This window comes from Babylonia areolata, chromosome 21, assembly GCF_041734735.1.
Source record: "Babylonia areolata isolate BAREFJ2019XMU chromosome 21, ASM4173473v1, whole genome shotgun sequence".
Lineage (NCBI taxonomy): Eukaryota > Metazoa > Mollusca > Gastropoda > Neogastropoda > Buccinidae > Babylonia > Babylonia areolata.
Window position 1 is genome coordinate 15,876,144 of NC_134896.1, and position 24,448 is coordinate 15,900,591.

The 24,448-nt window shown below is 38.0% G+C and overlaps 2 protein-coding genes across 2 annotated transcripts in view; one reads left to right on the forward strand and one right to left on the reverse strand.

Annotated features, from left to right (window-relative positions):
- The window catches only part of LOC143295764 (cancer-related nucleoside-triphosphatase homolog), a 6,802-nt gene extending 1,785 nt beyond the window's left edge, over positions 1 to 5,017 (forward strand). The window contains exons 2-5 of the mRNA XM_076607384.1: positions 379 to 541; positions 1,759 to 1,867; positions 2,728 to 2,928; positions 3,652 to 5,017. Of these exons, the coding sequence (XP_076463499.1) occupies positions 379 to 541; positions 1,759 to 1,867; positions 2,728 to 2,928; positions 3,652 to 3,738 (560 nt within the window). The 3' untranslated portion in view covers positions 3,739 to 5,017. The remainder of the gene's footprint in view (positions 1 to 378; positions 542 to 1,758; positions 1,868 to 2,727; positions 2,929 to 3,651) is intronic.
- A 908-nt stretch (positions 5,018 to 5,925) lies between these two features.
- Positions 5,926 to 23,630, reverse strand: LOC143295877 (serine/threonine-protein phosphatase 5-like). Its single transcript, XM_076607541.1, has 14 exons — positions 23,493 to 23,630; positions 22,932 to 23,101; positions 22,157 to 22,228; positions 21,272 to 21,416; positions 19,999 to 20,120; positions 19,218 to 19,283; positions 17,998 to 18,096; positions 17,174 to 17,279; positions 16,674 to 16,734; positions 15,450 to 15,531; positions 13,885 to 13,972; positions 12,796 to 13,015; positions 12,035 to 12,119; positions 5,926 to 11,396 (listed from the first exon to the last, which is right to left on the reverse strand). The coding sequence occupies exons 1-14, from the start codon at positions 23,623 to 23,625 to the stop codon at positions 11,340 to 11,342; spliced, it is 1,506 nt and encodes a 501-aa protein (XP_076463656.1). The 5' UTR covers positions 23,626 to 23,630; the 3' UTR covers positions 5,926 to 11,339.
- Positions 23,631 to 24,448: the final 818 nt, after the last annotated feature.

Here is a 24,448-nt window from a genome sequence, read left to right on the forward strand (position 1 = left end):
GGTAATTACTATGCATTGATCCTGTGGGTGAGACCAGTTGAAAGCGGGTGGAGAGGATGTTGTGGTAGTTTCATTTTAACACCATCAGTCTTCTACACTTCCCTTTTTTTTTCTTTTTTTTTTTTTTAAACGAGACAGATGTCTCCCTATAGTTACAGAGGAGGCTGTTTAATGTTTAACATTCATAGATCATACACATTAAGGCAAGAGAGAAAAATTCCACACCAAATAATGATCATTAAGAATATTGAACCTGTGACTTACAAATGATCACTTTTTTCCTTTCTTTTTTTTTAAGATGGATATATGATATGTGTGTAACATGCAGTTTTCAGAATTTTGTCATGAAAATCAAGATTGTCTTGTTGTTGGATCTAGGTGTTGGAAAGACCACCCTTGTTCAGAAGGCATGCAGTGCATTGATGGAGTGCAACATACCTGTACAAGGCTTTTACACAGAGGAGGTGCGGCACAGTGGCAGGCGCACTGGTTTCGATGTTGTCACATTGTGTGGCAATAGGGGTCCTCTGGCAAGGGTTGAGTATGTGTCTATTCAATCTTTTTGTGTGTGTGTATGTTAAATTCTTAGTGCACATAAAAGAACGTTTGTTCAAGTTCAGTCTTTTTGTGTGTTTGTTGAATTTTTAGTGCACATAAAAGAACCCACATCTCCAACAGGTTATTGCCACAGGCAAAATTAAATGGAAAAACCCAGTTTGATTGTAAAATGAACACACTTGCAGGCGGAAAAAAAAGGGGGGGGGGGAGAGAAAAAAAAGGAGGCGCGGCGTGGCACTGCACTATAGCGATGCACTCATTCTGGGTAGAGCAGCCTAAATTTCACGCAGAGAAATATGTCATGACAAAAAATAATACAATACAATGCAGCACAGTACAGTACAATACAATGAAGTACAATACAATGTTGAATTAATGGATTTCCTTTGGTTCCTATTCCCAACTTACATAATGTATAAATTATTTCTGTCTCATTATAAATAGGACTCTGGATCATGAGTATTGACACTTCTGTGGCATGTGTGAAGCATCTCATCTATTATTTATTTGGAATTTGAATTAAAAAAGCAAGCAAACTAACAAACAAAAAAGGTTTTTCTTCTTCCCAAATGCTGTCAAAGTGGATTGAACATGATTCTCCATGCCTCAAATGATTTTTGTGTACATGTGTTCCTGCAGGATCATTGCTCATTTTTATTATTCATTTTCAGAATGCAGTTGCACCAAGAAGAACCTTTCTGAGTCCTGTGTCCATGTATTCAAAAACAAAATCTTTGTATGCATGGAGGTTGAATATCAAAGTCAGAATGTGGCTTGATTAACACCTTCACTAGTTTCAGTACAGCCACTGTACTGTGACTGTTCTAAATATCATTGTCAGGATCGAAACTGTATATATTTCTGAACAGTTTGCTTAATACTTGTTAGGTACTGAAACAAATATTTATAGTGATGATTATAAACAGAACTTGCAAAAACATGCTTGGAAATGCTTGAACTGCAACCAACCTTTGTCAGTAAGTTGACACTTTTTATATCTTAAACAAAACTTTTCTAAAAATGATTGTATTTTAACACATTTGGCAAGAAAATGATACTTATCTCCTGATGCACCACAGGTTTTGTATGTGTGTGTGACTGTGTGTGTGTGTGTGTGTGTGTGTGTGTGTGTGTGTGCCCGCATGTGTGACTCTGTGTGTTGGATGTGTGTGTGTGTGTGTGTGTGTGTGTGTCTGCCAGAGGTGGAGATGACACAGTTGGGACAACACAAAGACAGTACAGAGTGGGTCAGTACAATGTGAAGCTGAATGCATTTGAACAAACTGCTCTGCCCGTTCTTCGAGTTCCTGTAAGTTGTTTTTTTTTTTATACTTGTGACGATAAGACAAAAAGACATGAAGCATATACTGAAAACTGCAGTCAAAAGCATGATGTACTGTGATCTTTTCACAAAAAGTTAACATGTCATGATTACTGCTTCATTAAGTATGCAATGTTGACTTCTTTCGTTTTGCTTTAGTTCCAACTAGATATTATTTTTACTAAGGATAACTTAACTTTTAGTTTCCTGTCGGCTGCAGCTCTCATGTTCACTCCTCTCTGTGAGTGGGTGTTTACATGTGTTGCCATGTTTGTTTGTGAACACATGAGGGGTAATTGCAGGTCTACACATTATGTTGACCTGAAATATTGGTAAAATCTCCATCTGTTAGTCCACCAAGCGCCAGTTCTGAGATCAAAACCAGGACCCTGAGACTGAAAGTTGAATGCTTTAACCACTCAGCTGTTGCGCCATTTAAATAAGTTTGAATTCATTGTATTTGTATTGTGGCAATTTGAAAAGGAAATACTGTGTACAATTTAGATGCTTCCTTTCGATATTGGTCTGTGTGTGTGTGTGTGTGTGTGTGTGTGTGTGTGTGTGTGTGTGTCCATAGTTGTGAAAGACAATAAGCTAAAACATAGATTTTCAGTGGGAAATCTATTGTCAGTGATGCTGACCATTTTGCCATGGTTGCTTCTCCTTGTCTCGTAAATTGGCCAGGCTTTGTTATTTTTTTTATCTATTCCTATGTAAAATGATGTGAATGTCACTGTACGAATGAAGGAATAAACTGATTTATAAAAAAAGTTTCTTTTAAGTAATGCAACACCTGCAGACTAAGGAGTGCAAGTTCACAAGTTCCTCATTCCTTCTGTGTTCCCCAGCCCTCTTCAGCCCCTGTGCCAGTGATCGTGATCGATGAGGTTGGCAAGATGGAGATGTTCAGCACTACGTTTGTGCAGACAGTGCGCTCTCTGGTGTCTCGCAGTGACACCACCATCCTCGCCACGATCCCCATTCCAAAGGGGCGACCCATCGCTCTCGTGGAAGAACTCCGCTCCAAAAAGGATGCTCAGTTGTTTGAGGTAGATATGGGGAAAGACTTACAAAACATAGATAGATAGGTAGATAGATTTTTGGGGGAGGTGGGGGGGGGGGAGGAAGGAGGGGGGGGGATGTCAAACTTGTGAGATCAATCATCCTATCTTGAATTTAAGTCAGAATTCAAAATGTATTCTTTCAAGTAATACTTTTTTTTTTTTTTCAAAAAGATTTAAGTATTCTTCCAAGTAATACTGGCAGGGTAAAAATGGTCATACACATAAAAGGCCACACATGTGCATACGAGTGAACGTGGGAGTTGCAGTCCACGAAAAAAGAAGTAATACTATTTACTAGTAATTCAGTGACTCCCACATAGCTTTATCAAGTCATATTTGCTTCATTTCAAACAGGAATATCAATATTTATCATTGAGTCTTGGATTTCCTTAATGTTGATAAGTGGTTGTGTATATTATATCAAAATGTATTAATTAAATCACTTGAATTTTCATTTCTGTGACATATATGCAATGTCTTGCCTCAATAACCTTTGCTTTCTTTGTTAATTTGTCAGATGACAGAATACTTTCACTTAGCCTTTATAAATCAATGAAGAAATGAAACTATTCTGCTTTTTAAATAATAAAAATTCGTCAGATGACAGAATAGTTTTACTTTTCCCTCATAAATTAATGAAGTGTCACTATTCTGCCTTTAAAATAGAAACACTGTCTTATTCATTTTTCATGTTTGTGTGTCATCTAGATTTCCAAGAGCAACAGAGATTCCATTCTTCCAGAAATCGTCTCTGCTGTGCAGTTATCAAGAAAGTCACAGAGTTATCAAAAATGATAAACAGCAAGCCTTTGTGAGGATAATCAGTTAATGGAGAGTAAGAGGCTGCAAATTTCCTGACCAACACAGCAAATGTCTGTATCTCTCAGCCTGGTTGATGCTAGGATACATTATGAGAGCCCAGGCTTGTCAAGTTGTCTCAAACCTAAATGGAGCCCCGTTGCAGCATCTTCATTACCCCCATCATCATCAAAATATTATTTGAAATGTCCCAAATTCTGGGGCACTAAAAACCAAGATTGAGAAGCTGCAGTTCTCTGCTTTCTTCTCTGGTATGTGAAGCAAAACACATTTTGTGTGGGTGCAGTGATTCTGTGTTCAACAGCAACATCCTTATGTTACAGTACAACAGTAGGAAAAATCTCATTAGAGGATATGTTACAGATGAGGATTCAAGAGTCTTCACTGTGGTGCAAAACCTACATCATACTTATTCACTGTTATGTTAGGGTACTTAAAAAAAAAAAAAAAATAAAAAAATCTCTGTCTAATGCTGAAAATCTGAAAAAATCTTCATCCCTACTGTTGATAACAAACAGGGTAAAAATTTGAGCAGGTTAGTACAGCCGTATCATAAATATTTTTTACCATGACAGATTGTTTATATATACTGTCATAGAAACCTTGTTGTTTTTCAACCTGCATTTTCTTAACCACCCATATGTTTATTCCCAGCTGAAAAGCGGTTGCAGTTGTTTTTGTTATTGCTGGTTTCTTTCACTTGTATGATTGCCTTGAGTTAAAATTTGGCATCGGTGTTTCATCACAATCAGCAGTTTGTCATTGGTGTTGGAACGTTTATATGACTTATGCTTTTCCAGGTGGCTTTGTCATGATGTGCTTTCCTCTGGAATAGCAGCAAGAAATCTGTTTGACAGAAAAGTCATACAATTTGTCAAGTCTTTGGTTTGAAAGTAAAATTTGTTCAGTGATGCACATATAAATTTTATTTGAAAGTGTTGTGTCTGATAGAACAATCTGATTATTTGTCTGTATTTGTTGGCTGCAATTACCACATTCACTTTCATGTGTGTCTGCTCATTCACCCTTCCACTAACAGTCAAAGATTATTTGCCAAATGGACAAGTGGAGAGAAAGCATTTCCACTTGTCCGCCAGAAGGTTTAGATGGGTGTGTGGGAATTTCAAGCCCTGGAATCCCATGTTTGCTGTTGTCAGCTTCAGTGCAGACAGACTGCGCTTCCCTCCCTTCTGCCATCCTCTCCTTTTCACCGAGACAAGGTGTGTTGCATGAATAAAATGTGTCAGCACAGAAACGAATAGTTTTTGCCTTGAAATTCTCTGAGAAAACTGTGTGACTGTTTTATATCTTTTTACTATCAGTTGTGCAACAGTTTACATTTTCTTTTCCTGTAATACATGCTACTAATATAGGTATGTCTGCTGACTTGTCTTAGCACTATCGGCAATTATTTTCGTAATTCATTAATTCTCCATCCTTGGAGGGCAAGTAGAAACTTTTGATGGTAAAGTATACAATTTTTTTAATTTAATCTACTTGTCCCTAGGACAACTAAAAGTTATCTGGTAATTTCTAGCCCTGGATTCTGTTCCGACACAGCAGAGACAACTTCCACAAAACCTGCTGATCTACACTGTTGGGGAGGGGAGGCGGGGGGGCGGGGGGGGAGTTTCTCGGCAGTGCATATATTTGTGTCACAGCCTGTGCTGCTCTGAAACAGTTGCTATCCGCATCTGTCCTCAGTTGATCCTGTTTCATGGCTTGCAGCTCCAACATCACTTACAGAGAACTTCGATGACTATTGTTATCCTGCCATGTAGGCAGTCATACTCTGTTTTTTAGGGGTGGACAGTGTGTTTCCCTCATGTAGAGAGCAGCCCACTCATGGATTTGTGTAGAGATAGTGAAATAGAACACACATGCATGGATTTGTTGACTTGTGCACATATAGCGAAATAGAACCGTTGTGCACTGGTGATGAAATGGAACAGTTTGTGGAACAAGCACTCACACACACATGGATTTGTTGTGCAAGGATAGTGAAATAGAACACATGGATTTGTCGTGTAAGGATAAAGAAATAGCACACACACACACACACACACATCTGTTGTGCATTGATAGTGAAAACAAACACACATACATGGATATGTTGAGCACTGACGTTGGAAAAGAACAGATAGTGAAAAAGAACACACAACCCATCATCCAATCATTTATTGTTGCCAACCATCATCATCATGTGAATTGGTTCCCGGGTGTGTATGGAACGTTATGCGGAATTTGTAGTAACGATACAAAATCCTTGATGCCTCCCACAAGAGTATACAGATCCAACAGATGATGCATGCATATCCAGTTGAGTTCCATGGACGTATGTATCATGTCCATGACAGATCAAATGGTGACCAGTTTATCCAGAGTCTGTGATTGCAAGAAAGACATTTGTACAGCTGATCCCAAGTCAACACAACTTAATAAAAAGGAAGGGGGAAAAAAGAAACAAACAAACAAACAAACAAAAACCCACTACTAAGTAAAAAGACAAAAGACGTCTTCTGATTAATGAAAAAACCAACAACAATAATACAGTTTCCTCACAAAACATCACTGCAAGTATATGCTGCCTAGCTCCAACTATTATTGAAATTTGATATTCATTAAGTTCTGAATCAACGCTTGCCATAACCAGACTTAATCAACGCTTACCATAACCAGACTAGTTAAAAACCTGAAGTATACGCAGATAAGCAGACTGCTTAATGCTGTAAAATGAAGCTGGTTTGGAAATGTAAGTTAGAATTCTTAAAATATGACGTTGTTTCACACAACAGGAATGAAAATAATCCCTGATAACTTTTAATCAAGGTTGTTGGGGTTTTTGTTAGTTTATCTTTTATTTATTTCATGTCGAGGATGACTACAACAAAAGAAAAAACAACACACACAATCATAATAATGGAAAATCCTCTGATGAACACATCCATGTGATACTGGGGAGGGCAAGGGGTCTGGGTCCCTAAAATCCCAACACAAAAAATAGGAAAGGTTAAAAAAAAAAAAAAGAATGGACTTGCCAATCTTTCATGTCAGACTATGCTATATGGTTAGATGGACAAAAACACAAATGTTCAAAATGTATTTTGCTTTAAAATAGTCAAGTCAATTAGATCATTTAGTCTATGACAATCAGATATTTGTACCTTTCAGACTTGGCTGACATCCTGATACCACAGAATACAAAGCTTGTCATACAGTCTCTAAAATGCATTCATATGACAATTTGTCAACCTCACTCTTAGTAAGGAACCACATTTTTCCAGCAATGATGCCATGCCTTCATAACCTTTATTTCAATCTCTAAGTTCACCCAAAAGGAAACACAGGCAATCAATACAAAGCTATATGCCCACTCTTGCTCAATGAACAAAAACTTTGTCACAAATGCACTCGCACTCTCAGCAATCTGACAATGATAAGATCTATGGTTATTCTTCTGGTAGTAAATCATGAAGACAGAACCATGTGAACTGTTGCCATCTGGACATAACTGGATGCGAGTTGGGTTGTGAGGCAAAATGTATTACCTTTTGCACACTGACAGATTTCTTTGTGTGAAATTTTGGCTGCTCTCCTCCAGGGAGAGCAAGTCACCACACATTGTTTATTTCTTTTTTCTGTCTGCAAATGTATTTGTTGTATTATCAAAGTGGATTTTTCTATAGAATTTTGCCAGATCAACCATACTGTTGGGAAGGGTTCTTTTATGCGCATTACGTGCACATTTCACACAGAAGCTCAGTTTGTTGTCTAGTCTGAAAGACAAGCACTCACGCCACCAGTCCAATTGAGGGACTCAAACCTGTGGACAATAGCTTCCAAGTCAGGTGCATTACAATTAGGTCACTGTCCACTTAAGGTGTGTGTTTGTGTGTGAAAAATGATGCCTCTGAGGCAGCAAAGGTAAGGAGGAACGAAACAGAAAAGCTATTCTAAAGTTACAGCATGCAAGACACCGAACACATGATTACATGTCAAAGTAGAACATTCCTGACCAAGAAAACCAATACCTGCAACAGCTAGAGAAGACTCATCTGAAAACTTTGTCACAGTGGGATCCATCCATGACTCCATCCTTGATGCTGGATGTTAATTCCCTAACCACTCACAGAACTTCCGCTTCATGATACAAACACTTCATAATCAGAGCAAGCAACATATAACTGACCTGAACCATTTCTCCCCCCCACCCCCGGCCCCCCCCCTCCCCTACCCCAGGAATGCTGCTTTTGATTACAATTATCATGTCCATTACAAAGTTTCCTTGAGCAAAGTCCTAACCCTTTCAAAACAAACATGGTAAATCACATTCTGCACCATAGACAAAACAAAGAAATCCAAACAGAAAAGGCAGGATAAGTTACTTGCACGTTATTCTTTGTGACAGTTGCAAACCTTCATATCTGCAAACATTTTCATGTTTTTTGTACTCAATAACTTTACCTCCAGCCCCTAAAACGTTCTGTGACATGAAGAGGATCTTTATATTTATCAAATATTCAAACAAGGTAACAATAAAAAAAATTTAAAAACCACAAATTCCTTTATATATTACACAACATCAATACATCATTAATTAACATACTGCTTGCAAATAATGTGTGTGTGCCTGCTAGTCTGATCTGAAATAAAAAGGTTACAATCTTTTAGGCAGAATACACCTATCACATTCTGGACAATCATAACCAGTTCCCCCTTTTCATTCGGTCACTTACCTGTCAAAACGAATTTTTGTAGGCTGCAACTGTCTCAGTATAAACATTTTATATCTATTGAATGTACGAGACAAAAATCCACACAACAGACTTCTGCATATTGGAAATGCACAGGTGCTAAATGGGTGCCGAGCTCGCAGTCAAATTGTTGCCAGCTGTGGTGTGAAGTGTAATTTAGATAGGTCCCCTCTCCCTACTTTCCTTGAAGGCCATACCACGTCAACACCGAACCTGACTATAATCAAAAGAGCTGATTCACAGTACTGCTCAATGGTTCAACTTGTGCACTGCCTCCTCACAGGTCAAAAGACAGCATAGCATGGTGAAGAAAACAAAAAAGATCAAGAGCACTTTTAAATGCAAGTGATAAACAACATTACAAACATTTGTTCCAACAACATTGTCAAAAATATATGTATATAGGTGATGATATCTTCTGTCATACTAATATTTTCTAGAAATCTCAGAGAAAAAAAAAAGTTTTTTTATGTATTTTATCAGGGCTCCCCAAACTGTGCTGTGCACTTGTGTGAATGAAACATGCAGTGAAATCAGTATTTAAAAAATAATAATCATCATCATTTGAAATATTGAAGATAAAGTAGTCCAACGCAATGAAAATCCCCTTCATGTGAATGGTTTAACTTTGGATCAGATGACATACACATGACCATTAACTTGTCCAGGGATAAAAGTGGCCTCTTCAACTGGGACCATTAACTTCATTCCAATGCTGCTGTGTCTGTGTGCTGGTCACTGAATGTGCCCCACAGAGGCCTCCAACAAGATAGAGATTCACCCCCCCCAAAAAACCCATCTGCACATAATTAACTGTATTTTTCCTGACAACAAGAGAGTCGTTTATTGCTAATTTTGTGCCCACCCCATCCCAAGAAAAAAAGAAAATGAAGAGAAAATCTGTTTGTTTTTTTAGGCAAAGTATCAGCTTTTGTAGTGTTGTGTGTGGGCAGGGGAGGGGAGTGTGTCTTGTTCAAGCTAGATATTTCATTGATCTTTTTGACATGAAAACTGGATACCGACGGGACATTCTGGAGGTTCTCTGGCTGGAAAGACAAAGTTGGTGAAGAATGATTCACACGATTACGTTAATGAGGGAAGCAATGGCCGGCTGCACGTTAACGATCTGTTTCATTTCGCTCTCAAGGCCAAGTTGGGGAACTTTAGATTTAAGGTGAGGGGGGCGGTGGGGGACGAGGGGGGGGTTGTTTGTTATTTTTGTGTGTGTGTGTGTGTGTGTGTGTGTGTGTGTTTTGGGTTTTCTTTTGTTAGTTTGTTGTTGTTTTTGGGGGGATGCTGTTTTGTTTGTTTCTTTTTTCTTTTCTTTTTTGGGGGGATGGGGTGTTGTTGTTGTTTTTCGACAGAAGGAGAATGAAGATAGGATACCAGATGAAGAGAGGACAAGCTGTTAACAGAGGTGGAAGGTTACGTTGAGGATTTGTTCATGAACAAAACATGGTGTTTCAAAGTTGACTGTGTTTTTTGAACAATGGTATGTGTTTGAATCGTTAATTGTGCTTTTCTCAGCAGTGTGTGTGTGTGTATGTGTGTGTGTGTGTGTGTGTGTGTGATAGACCTAAAATCTTTGTGACAACTATGCTCACAAACAATCTGATTGTGATAGACCTAAAATCTTTGTGACAACTTTTTTTTTTTTTGTCTACTGATGATGGTCTATGAGGGAACATTTGCATAGGCACGTGCTTGCGTACAACTGCTGCTATGTATGAATTTTCATGTGGATTTTCAACAGTTGTACACTTTACTCCTCAAAACAGGAGTGAAGACAAATTTCCTCTTTGAAACTAGATGGACAGATACACTCTGAAAAATATCAGGTGGGGAGCCCTGTGTACATTCAATACTCTACTCAATAATCTACTCAGCCCATCCATATAATTAATATTCTATTCAATAGTGTATTTATACAAACCAGCCAATCACAAGTCATGTTAAAGCTTTGTTGGCGCTCCATTTCACTGATTGTGAAAAAAGAAAATGATAGTTTAACTTTAAGTTAAATTATTACTGAGATAATATCTAAGCAATACCAGTTTATCAAACAATAATAGTATGAAACAATGACAAGAGAAGAAAAATTAATCTTTCACACTGGAACAAATCATTTCATTCTAACAGCTTAACCAAACTTCCACACTCCCAAATACCAGTTCATCAAACAATAATACTATGAAACAATGACAAGAGAAGAAAATCAATCTGCCACACTGGAACAAATCATCGGGTTCTAACAGCTTAACCAAAACTTCCACACTCCCAACTTCACAAACTGCTTTAAAAAATAATAAATCAGAACAAAAATAAACAAAATGTAACAACCTCATACAGAAATGCTAAAAAAAAAAAAAATAAAAAATAAAAAAAAGTCCTACCTGGCAGCTTTAAAAGGTCACCTTCCATTTATTAATGCATCTTCTATCAATGAATACATTTTTATTCATCCGACTGGAAATTAACTGTGCATCACAGCTAATAACTCACGTTGTTAATCTCCAGTTGAATGAATAAAGATGTATACCCTCCCTAACCCACTCTCAAATCTCCATATAAAGTCAAGAAACATACAAGATCATGCTTGCTTACTCTGGAGGACTCCCATAGTCTTTCACAGGATGGATGGTGCATACATAACATCAAGTACATGTGAAGTAATGATCAAACACACAATGCAGTTTTTGTTTCTTTTTTTTTTTCTTTTTTTTTCTTTTTTTTCTTTTGGTTGGGGTTTTTCCACACACGGTACTGCACACAGATCTGGCTCACTCAAACCTCACTCAGCCCTAACTATGTGTGTAAAAACGACTAAAACAACCCAAATAGTGGACTTGCATAGGCCATTGGTTTCACCTTGGGGTGGGGCTGAAAAAGAGAATAAAACAAAAGATAAAACTGATAGAATGAAATTACTCAAAGTAAAAATCAACATAAAATAATCACCGTTTTGTTTCCCCCACCCATGATAAGCAGATTAAAAGAATAAAATCAACAGTGTTTCATATCCCCTTATCTGGCTTTACCAACAAGAGATCCTTTATATACCACACATATCAAAGCCTGCATAGGAAAGAAATGGTTGGTTTCTACATTAACACATTTTACCCAAAGTAAATTGACCAACATCATTATTCTGGATCAAGTAATTTTCATGCAGTGAAATCTTACAGTGAAATAATCAGTAAAATACATACTGTAATGTGTGTTGTTTCTTTTATGAAGTGCATTTCATTTTAATCAAAGTATTATTTACTTGACAATTTTTATTGTTTGGTGGGTTTGGAAATGTGCTTTTTAACTTGCATTTATGAATGCATTGTTGTTGTTGTTGTTGTTTTTCCAAAAGACAGCTTCTATCATGATTTTACACCATTTTTGCTTTCAAATGGATCATGTCAGACACTTTTAGCAGCATTAATACTGAAAAAGTTATCTATTATTCTTGCTGTTTTTATCAATACAACCATTAAACCTATTGACAAGGCGTGTAGCAGTAAGCTTACCACAGCATCATAGGAAGTGAACTTTGGCTTGAGATCTGTGCCACCAGTTAGCGTGATGAAAGCACCCTGGTTGCCCATGGTATCACTGCACACACACACACACACACACACTCATTACTGTATGGTCTAATACTATTGAGCCAGATAACCATTTGATCTCTTTATCTACTTTAATTCTACTCATCTAAAAAAAACCAAACTATTAACAGTACAAACAAGTAAAGAGAGAAAGCGTTGTGGCAATTTTTATCCTTGATTATCAATATGTCGCATATACAGTAAAACCATTTTGTTCTGAATGTTACGAGATTATGTAAATGATTAAACTCCCACACAGATATCAGAAGTTGGAAAGTTGATTTATGATTCCTAGATTACAATTCAAACACACACACACACACACGTGTGTGTGTGTGTGTGTGTGTGTGTGTGTGTGTGTATATATATCTTCTTTTTTATTTTTAAGATAAAACTTCTTCAAGACAAATACATCATTTCACAACAATATCTCCTAGACTGAAAGACAATATACTACTTAAAGAAGAACACTGTGATAAAACCTGAGTGTTTAATTTAAATCAAGTCAACTGAAAGTGTTATGAGCTGGCAGCCCTGAAGTTTGCTATCCACTTGATGAGCAATAAATGTAAGTATGACTCTAAAAAAAAAAATTTATTTTATCAATAAACAAACAAAATAAATACAGATAAAATTTTCTAAAATTTGTCCTGAATGGCAGCTTTCTTTGGGCTAGCACGCACCAGTAGTTGGGGGCGGAGAAAACAGTGACACACTTCCCATCGTGCGACACCTCGTAGCCTTTGTCCTTGACCTCATGGCTGCGGATGATGTAGTCGAGGCCGTTCCTGGCCAGGAAGTCGGAGGTGACGTTGGGTCCGAACTGCACGCCCACGCCCCGCTTGCTGGGAGAGGTGCCCGGCAGCATTTGGGGGTCCGACCACAGGAGGTCACACATTATCCCTGCAGCATCCAGTCACACAAGTTTCTTAGCAAAATCAAAATAATATGTAGTTATCATATGGCGCAAACTCTGCACTCAATGGGCTCGAAGCGCCTCACATGACATAATAAAAACACAACAGTGCACATTAGCATACAACATCGTATGAGGGCATGGAGGAGAGAAATAAATCTACATTTACCAAGGCAAGACTTCAAATTGCAAACAAAAACAATCACACCAAAGAGCACAAAATATGTCCTTCACTTGCACACATACACAAACACACACAAACACACACACACACAGGGAGAGAACAATGGTGACTGACATCCTGACAAGTAAACTAAGTTTTATGACAGTGAGATGACAGCTTTCACTGAACGAGTGGTACTTTTCGGCAGAAATCAAAGGGTTAACCAACCCAGCCAACTACACCAGGCCATATCAGGCTTGAATTCATGCAGTCATATTACTACATTTCAGGCTGGGATTAGTTCTTCCAATTCACATTCTAAGCCACTGCAAAACATGATAACGCAAGATAAAAAGTCTTTTTCTCAAATGAATTTATTTTGACAGTAGCATATTCTGAAATATTATTCCTGCAGTCGGTTCAAGGATGAGTGCACCTGGTTCACATTTTCAGGTCTGAATAAATCTTTTAGTTTTATTTTTAGCTAATTTCATCATGACAGCAACTAAATGTCTTGAAACCAAGACCAAGAAATGTTCTGTGAGCAAGAACAGTGAAAAACAAAAGAAAGAAAAAGAAAAGTCCTACATGTAATCCAATCACACAAAACTTAAGTCTCACAGCTGATAAAGGCACAAGGCACTCACAACAATTCATCATAATTCTCATCTTTATTGATTATATTAGACTGACCTGACTCTGGAGGCTGTCGGTTTCTGTCCACCTTTGTGATGGCGTCGAGCGACACGGTGTGGTCATTGGACAGACCCCCATGCATAACCTGTTGGTGTTACACACAATCACCATCCACTGTCACAATAAATGAGCACACCGGTCAACTGTCATGCACATCATCTACTGTGGCACTGAATAAGCACACTGGTCAGCTGTGACACACACGACTTACATGGGCTGGGATTGTACAAGTAATCTCATCAGCACTCATTCTGTAGACCTAAAACAAAAAGTCTTTACACTAAGCAAACTTAGACCTGATCATTTGTGCAAGCCAGCCTCAGTTGTTTAATTAATATCTGCTCAGGCATTTGGATGTGATTTCTTCTTCGTCGTCGTCCTCAGCGTTCCCAGGATGAGATGATAAACTGAGGTGCCATGTGCAGCATGCACTTAGCACATGTAAAAGAACCCACAGCAACAAATGGTGTGTCCCTGGCAAAATTCTGTAGAAAAATCCACTTTGAAAGGGAAAACACATACACAAAAAAGGAACAAAAGGGTAGGGCTATCAAAGTAGTGACTCGCTCTCCCTGGGGAGAGTAGCTTGAATTTTACACAGAGAAATCTGTTGTGAAAAAAGAATAATACAATTTTTTTTTTTTTTTTTTTTTTTTTTAAAACAAATAAACATATTTGAGAATTAAACAGCAACGCAGACTGAAAGAAAGAAAATCAGAACATGCATCAATGTTTCTGAAGTATCTCACACACACATAAAAAAACAAAACAAAAACTCTGAAAACTGAATACTTCAGTGTCAGTTTCAGTTTCTCAAGGCATCACTGCGTTTGGGCAAATCTATATAGATGCCACACCACAACTGCTCAGCAGATGCCTGACCAGCAGCGTAACCCAATGCACTTAGGCCTTGAGTGTATGCGTACATATTTGTGTACCTATTAGAGTGGATTTCTACAATAGAATTTAGCCAGAGGACACCACTTTTGTTGCCATGGATTCTTTTTTAGTGCGCCAAATGCATTATGCACATTACTTCAAGTAAAATGTAAATGGTTTAGTCTGAGCAATTTTTTTGGACATATGAGCAAATGTGATGCATACATGAACAAACAACAACATAGTAATGAGATAAACAAAATAATGATAAAAATAATGAATAAATGAATGAATGAACCTGATATATATTTTCCACACTTAGGTTGTGAATTCACAGTGCCACCCATACATAAACAAAAACAACAAGAAATAATCACATGCACACACACACACACACGCATGCACGCACACATGCAAATTCCAACTAATTTAGAAAATGGGGGTTGGGAAGGGATGGGGGGGGGTGGGGGTGTTGGGGGCAGAGTGCTTGACTTTGTCTAAAATAGGAAGTAATATGTTGTTGTTTTTTTACAGCTTTTTGGAAGAAATTAGATGACGTTTTTCTAGTGTTCTCAAGAAACAAATTCCAAAGAGTAGAGAACACGAAAACTGACAAAAAACAAAATACACAAAAAGATCTCCAAACTAAAACATGTTAACAACAACACACACCAACTCCTCACCAAGACTTTCTGGTTGATGCAGTGAGCAAGCGGAAGCCAGTTGAAGACTTCAGTGAACAAGCCTACCATTTGAGCTGAAAACCTGTGGCTGGTTAAGGACAAAATAAGGTATAAAGCAAACTCCAAATAAAAAGACGTCAAAACACCAACGACACACTTACTATCGATATACACGGTTCACAAAACGTTAAGGACCACTTGAGAACTTGCACAGGTTTCTTCTTGGGGGCATGAAGAAATAATGCTGGATTTCTGGCAAACAGCAGTGTATGCAGCTGATGTAATGAGTGCCACTCATGATCAGAGGTGCTTTCTCACACATTCACTTCTATTTTTACAAAGAAAAAACTACACGTGTTGTTATTAAACTATAAAGAAGTGTTGATTTTTGGCCGACACATCGAAACTCCTTCTGCGTTCGTGGGCTGCAACTCCATCGTTCACTCATATGTACACGAGTGGGCTTTTACGTGTATGACCGTTTTTACCCCGCCATGTAGGCAACCATACTTCGTTTTCGGGGGTGTGCATGCTGGGGGTGTTCTTGTTTCCATAACCCAATGAATGCTGACATGGATTACAAGGTCTTTACGTGCATATCTGATCTTCTGCTTACATAAACACATGAAGGGGGTTCAGGCACTAGCAGGTCTGCACATGTGTTGACCTTGGAGATTGGAAAAATCTCCACCCTTTACCCACCAGGCGCCGTTACTGAGATTCGAACCCGGGACCCTCAGATTGAAAGTCCAACGCTTTAACCACTCAGCTATTGCACCTGTCACACATCAAAACATCAATACAACTATTTGTAAACTGACAACAACAAAAAAACTGAAAAAAAGAAAAGAAAAAAAAAAACACCTAGAAAACTCCAATCAATACTTAAAACTAAAAAGGACCAATAAGAAAGTTTCAAATTATAATACATCAATAAAATCAAATAAAAAGTTATACAAGTTTACCTTTGTACAGAATTCATCATTGTAAACTATCACTCAGTAAAATATTACCTCCACAGAAAAGACCATCATCATAAAAATTACAAATTCATTGTAAAAAGCCACATGCGCTCCAATACCATATATACAGTATTTATCATATTCAGGAGTACAACACTGTAGTAAGAAGCATCAGATTTCAAAATAAAGGCCTTACCATCATACAGTTATGGATAGCAAGTCATCAGTATGTAAACTGCATTCATTCAGAATGAAAGGATACTTGGAACGCACTTCCCCTTCAAACCCGTACATCTGGTTCATATTTTCACTTTCATGGTTACCTGCAAAATAACTTCAGTTTCATAATATTTGAAAAAACATTAATTATAAAACATGAGATCACATGTGTGTGTGTGTGTGTGTGTGTTTGTGTGTGTGTGTGTGTCTGTGTGTGTGTGTGTGTGTCTGTGTGTGTGTGACTTTTTTTAAGAAAGATAAAACACTGACAGAGTGAGTGCAAGTTAATTTCTGGAAATCATCTTTTCAAAAATAACCAAATGTGCAAACACATGTGAGCACACTCACATACACATCCTTGCTCACAGTCACACTCACATACAGAGACAGACAGACAGACAGAGCCAGGGAAAGTAAAGAGAAGATCAGTGACACGTTTTTGCCAAATTCAAATAAGACTGTCAGTCATACAACTTCAACACCAGAAACATCCACCATCTGACTTGATAAATTCTGCACCAGAAAATGTATTAACAGACTTACCTCTGGCCATGAAAAAGTGATTAGGATAAAGAAGCTTCAAGCTGAACAGGACGAAAATGCACTCCACTGAGAAGGATCCTCTGTCCACAAAGTCTCCATTGAATAACTGGCACCGAGTCAAGGAACCCATCATACCACTATATCAAATCAAATTATGCTGATTTCCCAGCCAACCACAAAGGGCCCATTTCAGGGCTGAAAACCCATCAGTTCTTAAAAACAGCTGAAGAGAACAAAACATAATGTTAAAAGGTCAATCAAAACCACATGAAAAAGACCAGTTCACCCACACGTCTCACTCTGTCCACCTAAAATTTAAATCAATTTGAAAATATTCAAAATAATGTAAAAAGACCACTCCATTACTCATAAAAAAGAAGAAAAACAGACATATATCCAAAGAGATATCTACACAGATCTGGATATGCACAAATCCTGAAATAATACTTAATTCTTTTTTCTATTCTGGAAAAAAAATCTAACAAACAGATGGACCAGACAAGTAAATGTGACATTCATCAGTGTGTTCAATTAAAATAAAGAGGCAGAAGGATTTTAAACCTCACAGCTGTAAAAAGCCTATCTGACAATCATCAGTGCATTCAATCAAAATAAAGAACAAGAAGGATTGTAAGCCTCTCAGCTGCAAAAAGCCTATTTCGGGTGTCTAACCTGCACGATCCATTCAGCTGGATACCTGCAGTTTGCAGCAATGCAGCTATGAAATGAAACTTAGCAGAATTCCAATATCACAACCCAGAAGCACCACAGTCATACCCAGTGATGCCAAACGCCGTTCTTGGGCCAACAACAGCAAAGGATACATAGGGATTGGTTTCTGATGGCAAACCGTTGATCTCAAAGATGTTGAGCAGATCATAATACTGGCCATGAATGTCACCACACACAGTGAACTTCTCTCCCTGCAGAAAGTTATAAAATAAAAAAAAAGTTAAAAGTTAAGGTCAATGGTCCTGCACCCTTTCACTGCCATCCTAACAGTGAATTCTTATCCACGGTGTCAAGGGTATAGCATTGGAAGGCATGGCCCAATCCTCTCCTGCCCTCTTCACCCTCTCCAACTGAAGCGAAGTACCAATTCACACCTGGGTGGAGTGAGGAAAATTGGAGTAAAGAGCCTTTCCAAAGGAAACACACCACCATCACTGGTGAACACTGGATCAAAGTCCAATGACTGCCACACCCTTCCTCTGTGAAAGTTACTTTATGATATAGCTTTTCTTTTCTTTCGGTAATAAGACAGTTGTATAGGATTGGGAAATGGTAGGTAAAGAAAAATCATAAGTAGAACAAGAAATGTAGTAGCAGTAGGAGGATTTTACATCTTTCAACATTAAAGTGATATTAGACAGAAAAAAATGTGTTGTGTTGGGTTGGGTTGTAGTGTGTGTGTGTGTGTGTGTATGTGTGTGTGTGTGTGTGTGTGTGTGTGTGTGAGTGTGTGTGTGTGTATTTGTGCACAAGTGTGTTGTGTGGTGTGGACAGGTGTGTTGTTGTTCTTCTTGTTATTGTTGATATTGTGTTGTGGTGTGTTTTTGTGCGTGCATAAACTCTTCACATAAAACCTTCTGCCATTGTGGAATGGCTGGCAAGTATGGAGTCTGACTTATGAGTCACAGGTTTGAACCCCATTATGTGTGACTGAAGAGTTGGGGGGAGGGTGGTGGTGGTCTAACTGGCTCCTACCCAGAGTTCAGTGTGCTCTGGTTCAAATGGGAAGGCTGGAACAACACAGTTGGTCATTCACTTCACAGATCCACACATGTTTGAAAATGTTGTTTAAACTCTGCGGACCAGGTCACCAGTAGGTGTTAGTATCCCTTGGGTCTGGCTGATAATGGCGCACAGCTGCTTGAAAGGAAGTAATAATAACATAATAAAATATAACATACAACAGGACACAGCTTGACATGATACAATGTAAAATAATGTAGCAAAACGTAATAAATCATACATGACACAGCACGGCATGGCTAGAAATGACACGAACTTACATTAATGTCTTGTAATATAATAAACTTACATCTTTAACGTCTATCCGCACCAAAGATGGCTGAGACTGGAAGTAGTTTTTGACATCAAGCAAAATCTGGAAAGAAAACATGAATCAAAACCAATTAATACCAAAGCACAAAAACACACACAAAAATTCCAAACTACCATAAAAATGTATACTAAAGCTTCATTTTCCATGTTTTAAATTACAAAATAACCCCTTTACATATTTTCTAAAGTTGTTACCCCCCCCACCCCATCCATTTTCTTTTGAAAGTACTGTCTTCATTGGGTTCTGTGGTCATGTCTCTTCTTGTTAGATTGCTACACTGTAAAGCGTTTTGTACAGTTGTAGAGTCTGTGTTTGTGTGTGCATGTGTTTGAGTGTGTGAGAAGCTGTGCCAGTGTACAGAAAGGGGCAGAACCAAATGAACAAACAAACAAATAAAAGCACAAACAAAAAATATTAAAGTTTTTTCAGGGTATTGAGAAAACATAGTAACAAGAATGGGTTTTTTTTCCCCATCTCGCCCTGAGGTACAGAATCAAGAAAAAAAAAAAGAAAACACATATAGGGCAAAAAAAGAAAAAAAGAAAAAAAACTGAAACTGGAGACAGAGTGAGAGGGAGCTGGGGAGAAAGAGGGAGAGAAACTCCGAAAGAGAGGGAAAGAGAGAGGGAGAGTCAAATGTTTAATTTCTTTATATACACATCAAAGAAAATGACACAAGAAAAAATGTATAAAGACAAAAATTGGAGAGGGAGAGAAACACAGGGAGAGAGTGAACAGCAGCAAGCAGACTACGGACCTTGTATGCATATTTCTTGTGAAGGCCCTTCTGGTCTTTGAAAGTCTGCATCAAGTCTTTCACAAACTTCTCTGTCACTTTCCCGTCTTCAAGCTGAGGTCCTGAGTATTCATCTTCTATTGCTACACACACACACACACACACACACACACACACACACAGAGTTATACACCAGCTATAGTCATCTTCTATTGCTACACATAAACACGCATGTGCACGTACGCGCACAGATATACACCAGTTATACGGTCCCTCTCAAATGCTCGAGAAGAAAATCGTTATCATCATGGCAAAACAGTCTGACAATCAGGGTTCAATCAGATGTGACCAAATAAATTCCTTTTTCACACCAGACTGAAAAATTTCCATACCAAATATAAAGCCAAATCTGAATCAAAAATGCATCTGCAACACCACTGATGAATGGGATCAATGGATATCCCAGTATTGGTGTTAATTCTAATATTTCTAGTTTCTTCTCTTTTTTTTTTCCTTTTTTTGTTTGTTTGGTTTTTAAATCCTATAAGTAGACTCTTTGTTAAATATACAAGTCAAGGTTGTGAATTCTATAAAAAACAAAAAAAATTAAAAAAATAAAAAATTTAAATGCCAAGACTTTTCCAGACCATGAAGGGCAAGACCTGTTTGTTTGTTTTTTCCAAGATTTTTCCAGACCTGGAAATGGTTCTTTCATTTCTCCAAGACTTTTCCAGACTTCCAGAACCTGTACTCCAGATAAACTCATAATTATCACCCTAAAGAGAATATAAAATGGAAACTAGAAGAAAGTCAGGACCTCCAGAATCATTTGTAATACCCAGTAAATCGACCACAGAAGTCAGTGAACACGGGACAAAATAAGATTTTCGCTCATTAGTGGTAAGTGAAATACTATACAAGAAGCTGGTTCCAGTCTCTTCATTCAGGCTGAATGAAATACAGTTCATAAAAATGCATTGGTTATGAATCTTGAACGAGACACAATTAATGAAACTATGTGACATGAACACCTGTAAAATATGTGAATTTGTTTTCAACATGATTTATTCAAAAAAGGTGTGTATGTTACAAGCGCAAAACAGCAAGCTGAAACTTATGGCGTACAGTTATTTATAGTGACAACAAAAAAAGAAGAAGAAGAAAGGTATCAAAACATTTTTCAAAGAGTTGAAAATACACCTCAGTTCACTTTAGTCAAAAAGGTTACCTCAAAACAAAAAACAAAACAAAAAAACAGAACCACAAAGAATCTGTATAATTTTACAATACTTACTCATGGCATCAATGTTGATCTGTTCTGATATACTCTTGGAGTCATCAGAGGCAATGGCACGTTCAAATGCAACACGTTTCACCACCTTGTTGCATTCATTGTATCGTGCACTGGCATCTTTGTCAGACGGCCGCACAGTCACCACCTTGGAAAAGTGACACATGAATTGAAAGAAAGTGCAGCCTTTAGCATTATTCTTTTCTACAGGACATGACTGATGAGAAATAACCATCTGACATAATGTGTCTTTGTGATCCAGTAGTATGCAATTCGTATTGGTAACCTGTGGGACTGATATCCTGATATGCATGAACTATGCAACATAATTTGGCGTAATATGATGCCAATACCAACTTTTACCTGAAATTCGTGGAACCGCAAGGAACTGGTAGCCTTGCATTAAATGTATGCACACAAAGACATTTTCCATTACTAAATTATTCATAATAATTGCAGAAAGAAATTTCAACATTTTTTTACATTTTATATGCTTCTAAAAACTCTCTCACCGCAAAATTTCTGTGTGAAAAACACTCCCCATTGCCAAATATTTTAGATACAGAGTTCTCAGTCACAGGCTTTGGTTCATGTTAAAATAACACAACGGACTTGTTCACATCAAACTGGGTCAAGGGACAGAGATTAAGCATCGTTCTATTGGTGGGAAACTGGCTGCAGCTGTCAAGCTTTGCTACAATGTGAAAAATGGTCTTTTTAATATGGCCCCTCAATCAGTTGATGTTGACAAAAGTCGCCAATGGTGGTACACTGTCTAGTAAACTAAGATCGCTATGACAGTGAAAGAGTTAAAAAGAAGAACCAGTCACACATGTTACAATTCATCAGAAAAGGTAATTTATTACTGTACAAATAAAGTCAACTCACATATTTAAAGTCTCTCAGTGCTTCCTTATACTTTCCAAGCGCCATGTTTGCTGATGCTCGTCGGTAGTATGCCTGAAATCCAAAATTACAAAATGAGAGTAATCAAGATAATGTCAGTTTTAAAGTGATTGTATCCTAAATCACACATTGTATGCATATTACATAAAACATACTCTCTTTACTGCTGGAACTTGGTGAAGTAGGATCAGTGTTCTGTGTTGTAAAAAAAAAAAAAAAAAAAAAAGATGTGAAGTTACTACTTTTTGTGTGATTCCTTTTGCTGAGGATAAGTACTAAAGTAGCAATGCTGTCTGAAGAGAAAAGTGGGAAATTAAAGAATGATGACTGACATCACATCCTGACAATGACATTAAGCTGAATCTTAGCTCGGTGAAGTGTCACACACACTCACAGACACCTACTTCGTTGAATCATATACTTGTTCATATGCATGTATGATTGTGTTTATGTTGTGTGTGTGTGTGTGTGTGTGTGTGTGTGTGTGTGTGAAGGAGGTGAGATGGTGTGATGTGGTGACATATTAATATTTTCAAAAAAGCATTTCTGGGTTGGGTTTTTTTTTTTTTTTTTTTTGCTTATATACTTTGCATGTAAATTCCTACTCCTGTATTCATCCCATTATTCATCCCACATGTAAACAGATTTCTACTTAAGTTTTAAACTCATTAAACTGAAGGTCAAGGGTAAGCACTACATAAAAATAATGCATATTATTATTACTATTATCATATTAATTTATATTAATATATCAAACCTTGAGGTAGGTCTTGTCCAGAGCCAGAGCTTTATCAGCATCTGACAAGGCATAGCCAAAGCACTCTGTGCGCAGGTATGCAAAGCTGCGGTTCCCATAGTATGCTGCGACACTGGGATTGCAGTCAATGGCCTCAGAATAAAATTTTATGGCCTGGTTGTAGTCTTCCTCTGAAAACAGTAAATAAACACTGTAACAACAAAAACAATTATATATAATTTCATACTGTATAAAAACATATTCAAAATTGACCACTCTGCTAACGCCTGAGGAATGTAAATTATGTAATTTTCTGTGCGACTGAAGTGGGCCTGCATACATTGACAGAATACATATCCCTCCAAACACATGGAGTTGTTGGTTATATGATTAACATCAAAATGCCCAAGTGAAAATTATCACTGTATTCTGTTCCTGACATTCAAAATTAGCCAGCAATGAACCAGTTTTCTGTTAGATTTTCTTCTTTTCGCTCTCACATTTGACCGGCCGAAAGACAAACCCAAATCGAACTGATTAATCATCATAAAGAATATATATTATATATAAAAGAGGTTATACTTTTGAAAAAGTCGTTGGCTTTTTCCTTTAACTCTTCAGCCTTTGCCTTATTTTCGTCACTGACGACCGGATTATCAGTCGATTTTCCGTTTCCTGATTCAGTAACATTGCTTTCACCACACGTTGCCGCCATGCTTGTTTCCAACAAGCTCAGCAAGGGCGATTATTCTGAATCAATTCATTCGATTGTAGTTTTTTGCTCCCTTCAAAGCTCTTGAAATTCACCCAAACCGTCCCATACCACCTTCTTCTTCGATGTATAGAAATATCAGAAAGAAAAGAAAAATATATATATATATATGCTCAGTCGATCGTCTCGCACCAGATCTGCTCCGATTGCTTCTACGTTCATGTACACGTTTTCTCCCGCTTCAGCAGAGTACATGTATCACAGAGTCACTGATCTGTCTGGATGCAAACAAACATGCTACAAGTTTTTCACGTCTGTTTCAGAGCGCCGTGCATGTGTCAGATACGCACGAACCTCTGTGTGTGTGTGTTTTTGTGTGTGTGTGTATGTGTGTGGTGGGGGACGGAGGGGGTGGAGGTGGGGGGTACGGCAAAGGAACATTAATTGCGTCACAGTGCCTGGGAGCGTGTGTCTGCGCTGTTTTGTGTCTCTGACAAGTCAGTCGATGTCTAGTTATACTGCACTGATATATGTTACCAAGTCTTTAAGTGAAATCAGTTCTTCGCAGACTCAGTGACCACTGGGGAGGCTGCATCAAAGGTAAATGCGCCCCGACTTGGCTTGAAGGCCTGGCCGTGCCATTACAGTCGTGGTCGTCGATCGACCCAGTGCCCACAGCCGGGGTTCGAATCCCATACAGTATAGACCGCGGGGACTGTTTCGGACTAGGGTTTTTACTTCACGTAATAATCAGGTCCATCTGGCCTTTGCCGGAGCTTTACGATCCTTTAACATAATCGCACGCGGCCGCAGACACCGCAAACAA